Below are 13,245 nucleotides of genomic sequence, written 5' to 3'. Positions count from 1 at the left end.
AAGTATTAATCTAGGTGGTATAATAGCTCCAGTGTTGGATTTTGAATCATGAAAGTTTGAATTCAAAGTCTGCTTTACTCACTAGCTATATGATTTTGGGCAAGTCACTTAGCTCGTCCCTACTTCAGTTTCTCCATCTGTAAAATGGGAATAATAACTTCAACTTTGTTGTGAGGTTGATTATCCATCCTTCTAATTCAGCATCAAACCATTTACTTTTATGATCCAAATTTTAAAGTTTTCTGTTAGTAGCTATTTAGAATAGCCTTATACTTTGTCATTAGGAAAAAGTAAAATAATGTATATACAGTGCCTTTAGTACCTTTTTGTTGTTTAGTCAATCAGTGTCTGACTCTTTGTGACTTCATTTGGAGGGATTTGCCATTACCTTCTCTAGCTCATTTTACAGATGAAGAAACTGAAGCAAACAGAGTTAAGTAACTTGTTCAGGATTGTATATCCGAGGCTGAATTTGAACTCAGGTCCTCCTGACTCTAGGGCTGGCACTCTTTCCCATTGTTCTACTCATCTGACCTTAAGAACCTTATGATATCATAAAATAAGGATACTTTTGCTGTCTCTTTTGCCTTTTGCTAGTAATATGATCATCATTCCTTTTTTATTATATTTTTAAGTCTCTATTTTATTGATAAGAAAAATGTGGAGAGAGTTGTAACAACATTTGGGGATCAGAGAATCATTGTTCTATATATGGTAGACTATATATTCAGACCAGTCCTCTTGGTTTCACAAAGAAGGAAACTGATAGGAGTTTAAATGACTTGTCAAGGGACACATATATAGTCTAAGTTTCAAAAGCAGGAGGTGAAGCCAAGCCTTTTAACTTTAGACAATGCTCTTTCCAATGTACCATGCCACATGTCTTCAAGTAACATAAAGAATTGTATAATTTAATTATTCAATAAGGTATTTAAAATATTTGTATATTTAATAATATACTATTAATAGTTTTATGTTTAATAATAGATTACATTACTTATCTTGGATTATTATTTTTATCCTGCCAGTGATGATAAACAACAGAAATTATCTTACAAAGTTATGATTGAAATAAGTTATTTCAAATCTGTATTAGGAGGAATCTGATTATTAATTATCCAGACATATAATACATGTTCAAGCTACAAGTATCTTATATGTATGATTCCATTTGATCTTTACAACAACCCACCCTGTAGTTAACAGATAAGGAAACTGAAGTTGAAAGGATAAAATGATTTATCCAATGCATGTATGTGTGTGTATGTATGTGAAAGAGAGAGAGAGAGAGACAGACAGAGAGACAGAGAGACACACAAAGAGACAGAGAGTCAGAGAGAGACAGAGAGAGAGACAAAGCAACAGAGATAAAGAAAGACAGAGAATCAGAAAGATAGAGACAGAGAGACACAGCAGCAGAGACAGAGAAAGACAGAAACAGAGATAGAGAGAGACAGAGACATACACAGAGACAGAGACACAGAGAGAGAGAGAGAGAAAGAGAAAGAAGGAGGGGGAAGAGAAGGAGGGACAGCTGATACCTTTGGCAATATCTTGAGCTTGAGAAATGTCAAATAAAAGGATTTTGTAGGGCATGCCTGAAATGGGCCACATGCCTGAGATTCTGACTTCTGATGTGATTTGAGATTTTGGAGTCTCAGAAATGCCTTCAAGCAACTGTAGCAACAGAAGCTGGAACAGCTGTGATTGCAGTGCCTATCAGAGCTTGACTCACTATCAGATTTACCCAGATGCTCTAGAAACTCTGGGAATGTGACTGCAGAGCAGTTGTTATTTATATCTCAGAACTTTAAAGAATTTCATTGATTTATATATCCTCTAAGCTCAGATGGCGTAGTGGATAGGGCACTGGGCCTGGAATCAGGAAGACCTGAATCTAATAAAAGCCTCAGAAACGTATTGGACAAGTCATTTAATTTCTATTTTGCCTCAATTTCCTCATCTGTAAAATGGGTGTAATAATTTCACCTACCTCGGAGGGTTGCTGTGAAGATCAGATGAAACAATGATTGGAGAATGCTTAGCATAGTATCCAGAATTTAGTTATAACAATTAGTTATTAGTGTTATTGAAATCTTGATGCTTTGATGGGATAGGGATAGCAATATTAACTTACAAAAACATTCTTAAAGGCTATATAGATGTGTCAAAGCAAAACAGTATAACCATTGAAGTGCTTTCAATGATGTGAGCTATAAATTTGGGCTGATGCATCAATGTGCTAAGTGCTTAACTGAATTTTCCTTAGTGCATGCTGTTAGGCAGATATTCTTAACCTGGGATATATATTCTTTTTTTTTAAATAATTTTTTATTGATAGAACGCATGCCAGGGTAATTTTTTACAGCATTATGGGATATATATTCTTTAAAAAAACTATTATATTATATTATCTTGATATGATTGATTTTCTTTGTAATCCTATGCATTTTTTCTTATGCATTTCTAAAAATGAGAAGGGGTCCATAGACTTTACAACACTGTTAAGAGTCCCTGGCATAAAAAAGCTTAAGAACCCTCATGTTAAATAAAAGGTACATGAAAATCAATAAGAGGCACCTCTTAGGTTTAAGGAGTTGCTGACTTTCCAAGTGGGTAAATCAGTCTTATAAAAGAAAGGAGAACAGCTAAAATGACATTTAATTTCTTTTTTTAAAAATGTTTTTTCATTTCTTTAATAAGATTTTTTTTTCAATTTTATTTTAGTTTTAATTGTTGATTCTCTCACCTTCTTCTTTATACATTGAGAAAGCAAGAGATATAAAATCCATTTCAAATATGGATGGTTATATTAGCTATGTTACAAACCCTCCTTCACAACCACATTACAGACACAGAATAACATGTAGCAAACTGCACTTCAGTCCATTTGCTCTGTATCTTAGGATATGTAGCATTTTTCATCATTAATCTTTTGGAACTATAGTTGGTCAATGTGTGGATCAGGATTTTTTCTTTCTTTCTTCCTTCCTTCCTTCCTTCTTCCTTCCTTCTTCCTTCCTTCTTCCTTCCTTCTTCCTTCCTTCTTCCTTCCTTCTTCCTTCCTTCTTCCTTCCTTCTTCCTTCCTTCTTCCTTCCTTCTTCCTTCCTTCTTCCTTCCTTCTTCCTTCCTTCTTCCTTCCTTCTTCCTTCCTTCTTCCTTCCTTCCTTCCTTCCTTCCTTCTTCCTTCCTTCCTTTTTTCTTTCTTTCCTTTCTTTCTTTCTTCTTTCTTTCTTTCCTTTCTTTCTTTCCTTTCTTTCTTTCTTCTTTCTTTCTTTCCTTTCTTTCTTTCCTTTCTTTCTTTCTTCTTTCTTTCTTTCCTTTTTTCTTTCTTTCTTTCTTTTTTCTTTCTTTCTTTCTTTCTTTCTTTCTTTCTTTCTTTCTTTCTTTCTTTCTTTCTTTCTTTCTTTCTTTCTTTCTTTCTTTCTTTCTTTCTTTCTTTCTTTCTTTCTTTCTTTCTTTCTTTCTTTCTTTCTTTCTTTCTTTCTTTCTTTCTTTCTTTCTTTCTTTCTTTCTTCTTCTTTTTTTTTTTGCTAAGGCAGTTGGGGTTAAGTGACTTGCCCAGGGTCACACAGCTAGGACATATTAAGTGATTTGAACACAGATCCTCCTGATTTTAGTGCTGGTGCTCCCTTCACTGTGCCATCTAGCTGTTCCCAATGTGATATACGGATCCAAGTCTCTAACTATAGTACTATTATCCTATATTTTGTTCCTCTGGTTCTGTTCACTTCACTCTGCATTAGTTCATACAAGTCTTCCTGGATTTCTCTGAAATGATTCCCTTTCTCATTTCTTACAACACAATAGTGTTCTACCACATTTGTACATTATAACTGATCTTTCAATGCAATGTTTGGCTTTATTTCTGGGAGAACCTCATTATCACCTGTTTTCTATTTTACAGGGAGCTCGTGGCCTTGATGGTGAACCTGGCCCCCAGGGACTTCCTGGTGCACCTGTAAGTTGTTTTTCTCTTCCTAACTCTTCATATTTGGGGAATATGTTGTTGTTTTATTGATCAGAACAGAAGAGATGGAATGATAGATGTTGTAATTGTTTTTCATGTTTCAAAATGTTTTGGGTATCGATTAACCAAATACATTTATTAAGTGCCTACTATATGCTAGGCATTTGTGCTAAGAGATATTGACACAGAGAAATAAAATTGTAGAGGGCCAGAACTCTGGAGAAGTATACTTGAAAGAAGGATACTTACAACAAGGTGTTAACTCAGGGGAATTGTTGAGATGATGGTTCTTTAGTATACAAATACTTAGTACTTAGCATGGTGATGTAATGGTTCGCTAGTTCACATATACTTAGTGTGCTATAATTATATAAGCTACTATCAAGGTATTTAAGGGCTGAGAGGACTAGAAAAGAGACATTCCACTTTTGACCATCCTCCTAGTGGCTCTCCTGTCTTCATCACTTCTCCACTAAGACCAAAACTGGTCCCAAGATTCTCCAGAAAGCTAGCCCAGACATTACATAAAACAACTTCCTTTGAAGAGCTGACAATTTAGCAAGGGGAAATAGCAGGTTCAAATATAAGTATATTAAAATAGACATAAGGTTATTTGAGGGATAGAATGCACATTCTTGACTAGAAAAAAAATATGAGAGGAAACTCAGGATTCTGAGACAGAAATGAAAAGGACAAACATTCCAGGTATAGGAAACATTTAAAAGCACAGAAATGGGAGATTCAGGGTCATATGTGAGGAACAGAGAGCCAGTTCAGTCAGACTGTAGTATTCCTTATTTTGCATATCCTAAAGTATTATAGCCATGTTAGTGATAGTAATGATAATAATAATAATTTTATATTTATAATTTTCAAGTCCATATTTTAAAAAATATTCAGTAGCTTTGAAAATTTAACAAATAGCTAAAGAGCCTGTGCTTCTAATTCTTATATATGTTATTGTTTTTGTTGTTATGATTATTATTATATACCACTACCTTCACTTAGGATTATTATGCTATCTATATACTGATGGTTCCTCTAACTTAATACAGATACAAGCTGTTGGTCATGAGGAAAATCAGGCAAAAGAGTAGGGGTGAATCAATAGAAAACTATCCCCCTATTATAAGACACTTGAAAGTAAATATAAAGAGAGAGGAATAGATTGAACCTGTGATTCTATGGTACAGGGAAATCTAGGAGAGGAAATTCTCTTTACATATGCAGGTTGGCAACTTCTCTGCAACTTAGTCTTAGAGAGATGTTTAGAATACTGAGAGATTAAAGAAGTTGCAGGGAACATACGGTTTTTGTATCAGTAGCAGCCACTTGAATCTAGACCTTCCTATTTTTAAGCCCATCTCTCTCTCCAATGTATTAGACTTTGTGTGTGTGTGTGTGTGTGTGTGTATAATCTGAGAATTAATGTTGAAAATTATTTTCATCTCTTCATGATAACATGTTATTGTGATTGTGCATATGTTACAGTTCAAAGTCCAAAGAGCTCAACATCAATATTTTTGATGTTTGTTGTAGATCAAAATTCCTAACCTTTTCCACAAAATATTGAATTTCTGAACATTTGGTTGACATCACTCAATAAATGTTGATGGTGTGCAGATTTGGTGATTTATTTTAATGTCATCTGTAGTTTGGACAAAAGACATATATATATGTGTGTGTGTGTGTGTGTGTGTGTGTGTGTGTGTGTGTGTGTGTGTGTTGTTATAGATCCTAGTTTGAAAATGTAGAAGGAATCTGCCAAAATCATGATCTTTCAATTCAGTCAATGAAGAAGTTTTAATTTCCAAGTCAATTTCATTTTATATTCATTCTAGGACAATGTGAAAAACATTTGGGACAAAATAGCAACTACAACATGTAATATGCATACTGATTTTTTTTTAACTGCAACTTCTGCATTATTAATAAGAAATGTATTTCTTTCAGGGTGATCAAGGGCAGAGAGGACCACTAGGAGAAACAGGCCCTAAGGGTGACAGAGTGAGTTCTAAATGCTCTTAGACCCTGCATTCACAAAAACCTTTATTCCTATTATATACAGAACCACAATAATTATTTTGACAATATAATAGGATGTTTCTTGTGTATATTACTTAAATGTATTTTTTCTCCCTTATCTTTTTTCTCTTTTCAGGGTGTTCAGGGTCCTAGAGGGATAAATGGCCTTCCAGGTCCCAAAGGAGAGAATGTATGTACTCATATGCAGCACTTTCCATATTTAAATTGATATAGCCATGTTAGTTATTAAAATAATAATTCTATTTTTATTATTATTTGAAAGCCCATTTCTTTTAAAATAATTACCCAACTGTTTTGGAATTTAACAAATAGCTAAAAACGACAGAGCTTGTGTTCCTAATTTCCATATACAATTTTTATGTCTCCAGGGTTTGCCAGGAGTAGATGGTCGAGATGGAATCCCTGGAATGCCTGGATCAAAGGTACATACCTAACTTAATCAATGTGAAATTTAGGTAGTCTTTAAAAAAAAAAAGAGCCACAATGATAAAGACACAATGTTGATTATTGTAGCCAGTTTGCTTGGTTTCAATAGCACTGTCAAAAGGATATATTACTAAAAGTATAAGAGAGGGGGTATGATTGTTGAGTGAATAAATGACTACTGCCATATTCTTGAGTAATATGCCATTTTACAAGTATGTATTATTTTACATAGCTAATCTAAGAATTTGTAGCATGTTTTTTACTCTTACATATATGATATATGGATAAGGATAAGGAAAAGGATTAGACCTGTGATTTCTGAAACCCTGATACTAAAGGGAACTCCTTTCATTGTTAAAATGCCTTTTCTGCAACTTATAGTAACTGAGAGTTGATTAGTATCCTAAGGAATTGGAAGATTTACTCAGAATCATACAGCTAATGAGTGCTTTAGAGAAGACTTAAATCTATCTTGCTCTTATAGATCTACTACTTACCCCCTTTGCAATACTACTTCTTATATATAGTATATATGTTCTATTATTACCTTTCAAGTAATACAATTATGACTCAAGAAATATTTCTATCTGATAATATAAACATTATTTTTCAGGGTGAACCTGGGAAACCTGGTCCTCCTGGTGATGTAGGAAGGCAGGGGCTTCCTGTAAGTATCTAGTTCTTAAAATCTAGTTGAATCAATAATTATATGTAAGGAAGATTTGAATAAAAATTATTAATATACATAATTATTACAACAATGTAAATGAAAAGGATAGCAACAAAAAGATGGAAGCTGAATGTTGTGAAATTAAAATGACCAAACTTGGCTATAAAGGGAGAAATATGAGAATATGCTTCCCTGATTTCTTTACAAAGATAGAGAACTGACTATGGATGTGGAACACTGCAACAATACTGGACTTCTGTAGGTTAATTTTGCCAAATTTCCCTCCTTTTTTTTTTTCTTTTTCTTTTTTTTCCTATTCCTTGTTAGAAGGAATGACTATATTAGGTTGAAGAGGCATACTGGGGAATGAAGGTTATGTGAAATGAAGGAAATGTGAAATCAAAAGTTAACCATAAAAACAAAAATGTTATCTTGCTCTGTCATTTATTAAGTTTTAGTGATTGATTTTAATTATCAAATTCCAAATAAAATTATTTATTATTTTTTTTCCAAAAATATGTAATTTTATAAACTTGTATTGGGGATTTTCTTTGGGATGCTTTGATTTTTAAAATGTTTACTTGAAAAAATGTTTACTTTTCATAAATTTACTATGTTTTCCTTCCACTGACCTTGATGCTGGGTGGATTTCCCCTAAGACTTTTTTCTTCTCTCATTCTCTGGTCAGATTTTTGAAGTGAGATTAAGCCTCAAGGAAAATGGAATAGAAACCAGGGGCAATATGAGAGTGATGAGTTTTGGATCATATATTACTTTGAAATATAGTTTGGGCCTGCTGATGTGACTCTAAAGGATTCACAGGAGGATTATATGAGCTAGACAGTGTTAAAAGAACATTTGGTGCATTTATGGGAAGTCAACATGTGTTTTAACTAATTGGAAACCCTGAATCAAAATGCAAGGATGGAGATGGCAGAGATAAACTGCAAATGATACTAGAAAAGCCTATTTTGACATATCTCAAAATCAGGGCAGTCTATTGACTGCACACAGTGAAGTCAGGATTGATACCTTCCAAGTAGTATAGGGAAGGGCATAGAAGGGTGGTAGTTAGGAATGTTGCCAAGGAGTCCTAAATGCATGATGGTCATTAGATCATGGTAGGAAAGAATCCATAATGTTCTTGGAAGAGAAATCTTGGTGTTAACTTTACTTTTTGCTTCAGGACAGTTTAGAAATCAGAGCCACTCAAATGTTTTACCAGGGAGGAAAGGCTTGCTTAGGTGAATCTGATTAACTTCCCACCTTTGAGGTAGCAGTTGGAGGAATGTCAATCAATTATAAAAAACCCAAACCGAATATTTCTAGATTGAAGGGTTCCAAGAATAGAGATTTCTATCTAAGAAATATTCCAGAGAAGGGACATACAAGAAAGGAAAGGATATACAGCAGGACAAGGGGACATGTCTACAATTAGAATCTCTAAACTTGGCATTTTGGGGGGACCATAATTATTCATATCATTTTTGTTCTACATTAGCATAAATAACTTGAGAGTTTTATATTAAAAGATAATTGTATTGTCCATTCCTGGGCATCTAATTGTAAATGTTGATCCTGATTAATGTCAGCTCTAGAAAACATTTTATCATTTTGAGCCTATAGTCCCTTATATTTTTTGATCTTTGACTAACTTTTAAAATCCTTTTTGAAATTTTCATGTCCAAGTTCTTCACCACTAATGACTACAGAATCTTAATGTTCCTGATAGCTCCTTACTTTGACTTACTCCAAATATCTTCCCTTTCACTTTGCCTTCTTCCTCTGTAGAGTTCTAACTACCTTCTTCCCTAATTGCCTCTTCCCTCATTTTCTGTTTGCTATTACAGCTATTAGAGATATTCTTATATCTGTTACAGATATTTTTACATCTGCCCAATAACTGTATCTTCTGTCCTGTCCACAAGAACTGTTATTGGTCTGGATGGCCTTAGATTCTATTTTTGTAATTTCTATTTGAGAAATTACTCTGCTTTAGAACCAGGAAACATTAGACACAGTACAGCAGTATTATATAATTATCAACTGTGAATGACTTAGCTAGTCTCAAAAATACAAAGATCCAAGAAAATTCTGAAGGCAAATGTGATCCAAAATGATATTCAACTCCAGAGAAAGGACTGACGGAAACTGAATGCAGATGGAAGCAAACTAATTTTTAAAAAAACCTTTCTTTTTCTTATCTGTTTTCTTTCACAATGTGACTGATATGAAAATATTTTGCATAACTTCACATGTTTAACCTTATCAAATTTCTTGCCTTCTTAATGAGTATATGGGGGGGAGGATGAAGAGTGGGAGAGAATTTGGAATTCAAAATTGTAACAAAAATGAAAGTTAAAAATTATTTTTATATGTAACTAGGAAAAATAAATTATTAAAATTTTATTCATTAAAATTTAACATATTAAAATTAAAATACAAATTATTCTGCTTTTAGTTGCTTCAATGTAATAGCAAATCTATGCTTTAATTAGGAAAGACTAAGAGAAATACAAGGTGGTATTATAAGATCCAAATAATTCACTTTGAAATGTGAATAGCCATATTGTCCCATGCTAAAATGAGTTGCACAAATCTGGCTCAAATGGTCAAATATTAAAAAGTGTGAATTGTTTTTAATTCCTTACAGTGTTCTCCAGATATGTCAGTTTAGCATTAGGGAAATCCATGTAGATTTCCAGTTGAAACATTTGATCACATTTTATGTAATTCTTTTAGGGTTTACCTGGAAGTCCTGGTGCAAAAGGTGTTGCTGGTGAAAAGGTAACTGTGCTTGAATATTTCTTAATTGATTAAAGGGGTATTTTATCCTCTAATTATTAGATTCTAAAACCTGACTCTTATCACACATTAGACATTTGAGAGAAAGAAAAAGGCAAAGGTGTTAAGTACATTAGCAAAATGTAAAAGTTCTTTCTTGAATGCATTTGACATTGGAGAGAAATGAGAGCCAGGGTGTTAAAGGAATAAAGAAGATAATGAAATCTCTTTTTCAGATGTGTGAACAGAAATATTTTGAAGAGAAGCTTGCTGCTTGTGATTTTTGTATTAATCTAATGAAACTGTCATCCTTTTACACGGAGAGAGATGGATGTTCAGTACAATTTACATTGAAAGAATAGGATTATTAAGTTACAGTACTCTCCATATTAATGAACATCATTAAAGTGACTAGTAGCTATTTATAGAGATATAAGGTTATATGCTTATCTGCTTTACTAAACACTGATAATATATTATCCAAAGCCACTTTTCAGAGAATTAATGAAAAAGTATAAGAAAATTAAATATAACACAATATAGGAATTAATTGGAATTAGATTTTGAATAAAAATGCATGTACCACCAGGAGAGATACCTTAGTGCCTAGTTGTTACTATCTTAATATTAATAAATTAAATAATATTAATACTTTTTTGGACAACTCTTTGAACCTCAATTTCCTTATCTGTAAAATGGGAGTAATAATAGTACCTACCTTTCAAGGCTGTTATGAAGTTCTTCTGACTGTATGTTTATAGTTTATCTGTGTGTATGTATAAATAACACATGTATATATAAATATATGACATATACATGTAAAGTTCTATGTAAAATTAGTTAATGCTCATAGAATCCTAATTCTAAGAGATAATTTATATGTAAAGTGCTTTGCAAACTTTGAAGGACTATGTAAATGTTAGTTATTATTATTCTTAGGTTGAGGCAAACTCTGGAGGGCTATAGACTAAATTATTTTTTGCTTTTTTTCTCTTGGAAATGAAGAGCCATTGAAGAATTTGAGTAGGGGAATAATGATAGCATAGTGTCTTAGTAAGAAATCTTAATATTAATCCTATAATGGTGTATTTTCTGGATTAAGGTGGGGAGACTGGAAGTAAGGAAGAACTTTTAGAGGCTGTCATAGCATTACAGGTCTTAGGTTTTTAAGGGCATTATTTAGGCAGTGTTAGTAGAGAAGATGAAAAAAAAAAGACTGATATGAAAACCATTGCAGAGGGACATTCAATGAAATTTCCCATCTGGTTTATAACCTTCATTTTTGCAGTTTTAAATACTTCTAGCAAGCAAAATATCATGCTTGGAGCTTAGCTACAGAATCTTAACTCTTAAGGGTAGGATGACTTAATGCCTTGTGGCTTCTACATTCTTTACAACCTTTCTAATTTTAAGAGAAGCAATCAACAAATTAATGCCATTTAATTCCAACAAATAAAATTTTCCCTTCCTTTCTTGTTTTGCTGGTGAATTTATTGAATGGATATTTAGTTCTGATTGAATTTTGCATATCTTTACTTCATAGGGTAATACAGGTGCTCCTGGGGTACCTGGTGTTATGGGAAATTCAGGCAAACCAGTAAGATATTGTTTCTACTTTCCATAATTCATTAATTTTATCATCAAGAGGCAAAAGGCCATTTGTTACTAATTTGTTATTTACCCATCTTCTTGAAAACAGGGTCAACAGGGACCTCAAGGGGAAGTTGGACCAAGAGGACCCCGGGGACTACCAGTAAGTACTAGTCTTTTCTGCACCTGCAGATTTATCTCTTCTAGGATTTGCCTGATTATGTAAACAGATGAAATGAGAAATAGATTTTTTGCTCAAGAAATGAGAAAAGTTCTTAGAAGACTATGTAATACTTCCTTTGGTTATGGAAGAAACAATTTTAAGAGATAACATGTTATAGTGGAACTCAGAAGAATCAATCAAATACACTGGGATTTTAATTTTGCTTTGGTACCTACTGGGTGTCTTACTATTAGCAAATTACTTAAAAGTTCTCTGAACCTCAGTTTGTTCATCAAAATAAGCAATCCTGCCATTTTCCCCTCCTCATTCATAGGGATGTTATGATGATCAATGTCTATGAATGCATTTTATAGAATTTAAAATAATCCTTAGCACTTTACTATTGCTTTGTGGAATTATGCATTTTGCAAGAGATATAGTGACATACATCTTCTCTTCATATAATTCAATTCAATTTTAAAAATTTAGTTCCTTTTATAAAAATTAAAACATGCATGTGTAGAAGCAGACTCTGGGCAAATCATAAAAATTCTTGATGCCCCAGGTGAGTATAAAACTATAAATAGGTACTGATCTTCCTTGGTAGAGGAAGTTTCTTGGATCTGTCCTATGTATACAGATTTCTCTGTGCTTTGATCAGGTTTTAGCTAAAAGCAAGGATCATATTACTAATACAGAAGATTTTCTGGTATCCTAAGGATTCTAGGCATCTATTATATTCCGTTCTACTATCTTCATTTCTTTGGGTAAGAATCTGAACGTGTGTAAGATTAGACCTTTCATCTAGTTAGAAATGGCATCTTCTGATTAGATTTTTTTTTCTGTTAATAGCCCTACTATTTTTCTAGTTATACAGGCTTGAAATTTTGTAATCATCCTTAAATTCCCCTTTCCTTTGATCTCTTCTCACTTAAAAATCTAATCATCATTTCACTATATCAGTTCTATTTTTGTTTCTTGAATCTATACTTCCTTTTTTCTCATAATAAAACTTAATTTTCTTCACTTAATCAGTATTTATTTTATTCCATTTTCCACACTTCCCAGAAAAAAAAGAATAAGAAAATTCCTGTAACAAACATCATAGTCAAGCAAAAAAAATATCTCATTGATCATATCCAAAAATGTGTGTCTTGTTGGTGGTATCATTCTTTGTCATTAGTTTTCTGAAATCATAATTGGTCATTGCACTGACCAGTTATCAGATATTTCAAAAAATCTGTTTATTATATTGTTATTGTTTAACTTATTCCCAACTTATTCCACTTGCTTTACATCAACTCATCCATCTTTCCATTTTCATTGAACCCTTCTCTTTTAAAGGTGATAGTATTCCCTTACATTCACATTCCATAATTTATTTGCCCATTCCCAACTTTTAAATGTAAATCGCCATCATTACTACACTAGTTTAGGTCTTTATTAAATTAAATTTTTTCTTTTTTTATTATGAATTTAACATCAACAAAAATATTTTAATATCCAATGAACAAAAAAGGGGATTGTGAATAAAACAAACAAACTTCTTTTACATGGTAAGCTTTAAAAAATGTGTTTTAAATTTAATTAGACCA

At 32.7% G+C, this 13,245-nt stretch overlaps 1 protein-coding gene across 1 annotated transcript in view; it reads left to right on the top strand.

Moving 5' to 3' along the window:
• The window catches only part of COL9A1 (collagen type IX alpha 1 chain), a 126,357-nt gene that overhangs the window by 70,576 nt on the left and 42,536 nt on the right, over positions 1 to 13,245 (top strand). Inside the window, exons 21-28 of the mRNA XM_051996710.1 lie at positions 3,909 to 3,962; positions 5,925 to 5,978; positions 6,133 to 6,186; positions 6,386 to 6,439; positions 7,057 to 7,110; positions 9,856 to 9,900; positions 11,441 to 11,494; positions 11,597 to 11,650. Of these exons, the coding sequence (XP_051852670.1) occupies positions 3,909 to 3,962; positions 5,925 to 5,978; positions 6,133 to 6,186; positions 6,386 to 6,439; positions 7,057 to 7,110; positions 9,856 to 9,900; positions 11,441 to 11,494; positions 11,597 to 11,650 (423 nt within the window). The remainder of the gene's footprint in view (positions 1 to 3,908; positions 3,963 to 5,924; positions 5,979 to 6,132; positions 6,187 to 6,385; positions 6,440 to 7,056; positions 7,111 to 9,855; positions 9,901 to 11,440; positions 11,495 to 11,596; positions 11,651 to 13,245) is intronic.

This window comes from Antechinus flavipes, chromosome 4, assembly GCF_016432865.1.
Source record: "Antechinus flavipes isolate AdamAnt ecotype Samford, QLD, Australia chromosome 4, AdamAnt_v2, whole genome shotgun sequence".
Classification (NCBI taxonomy): Eukaryota; Metazoa; Chordata; class Mammalia; order Dasyuromorphia; family Dasyuridae; genus Antechinus; species Antechinus flavipes.
This window is presented reverse-complemented; position numbering and strand designations above follow the sequence as displayed.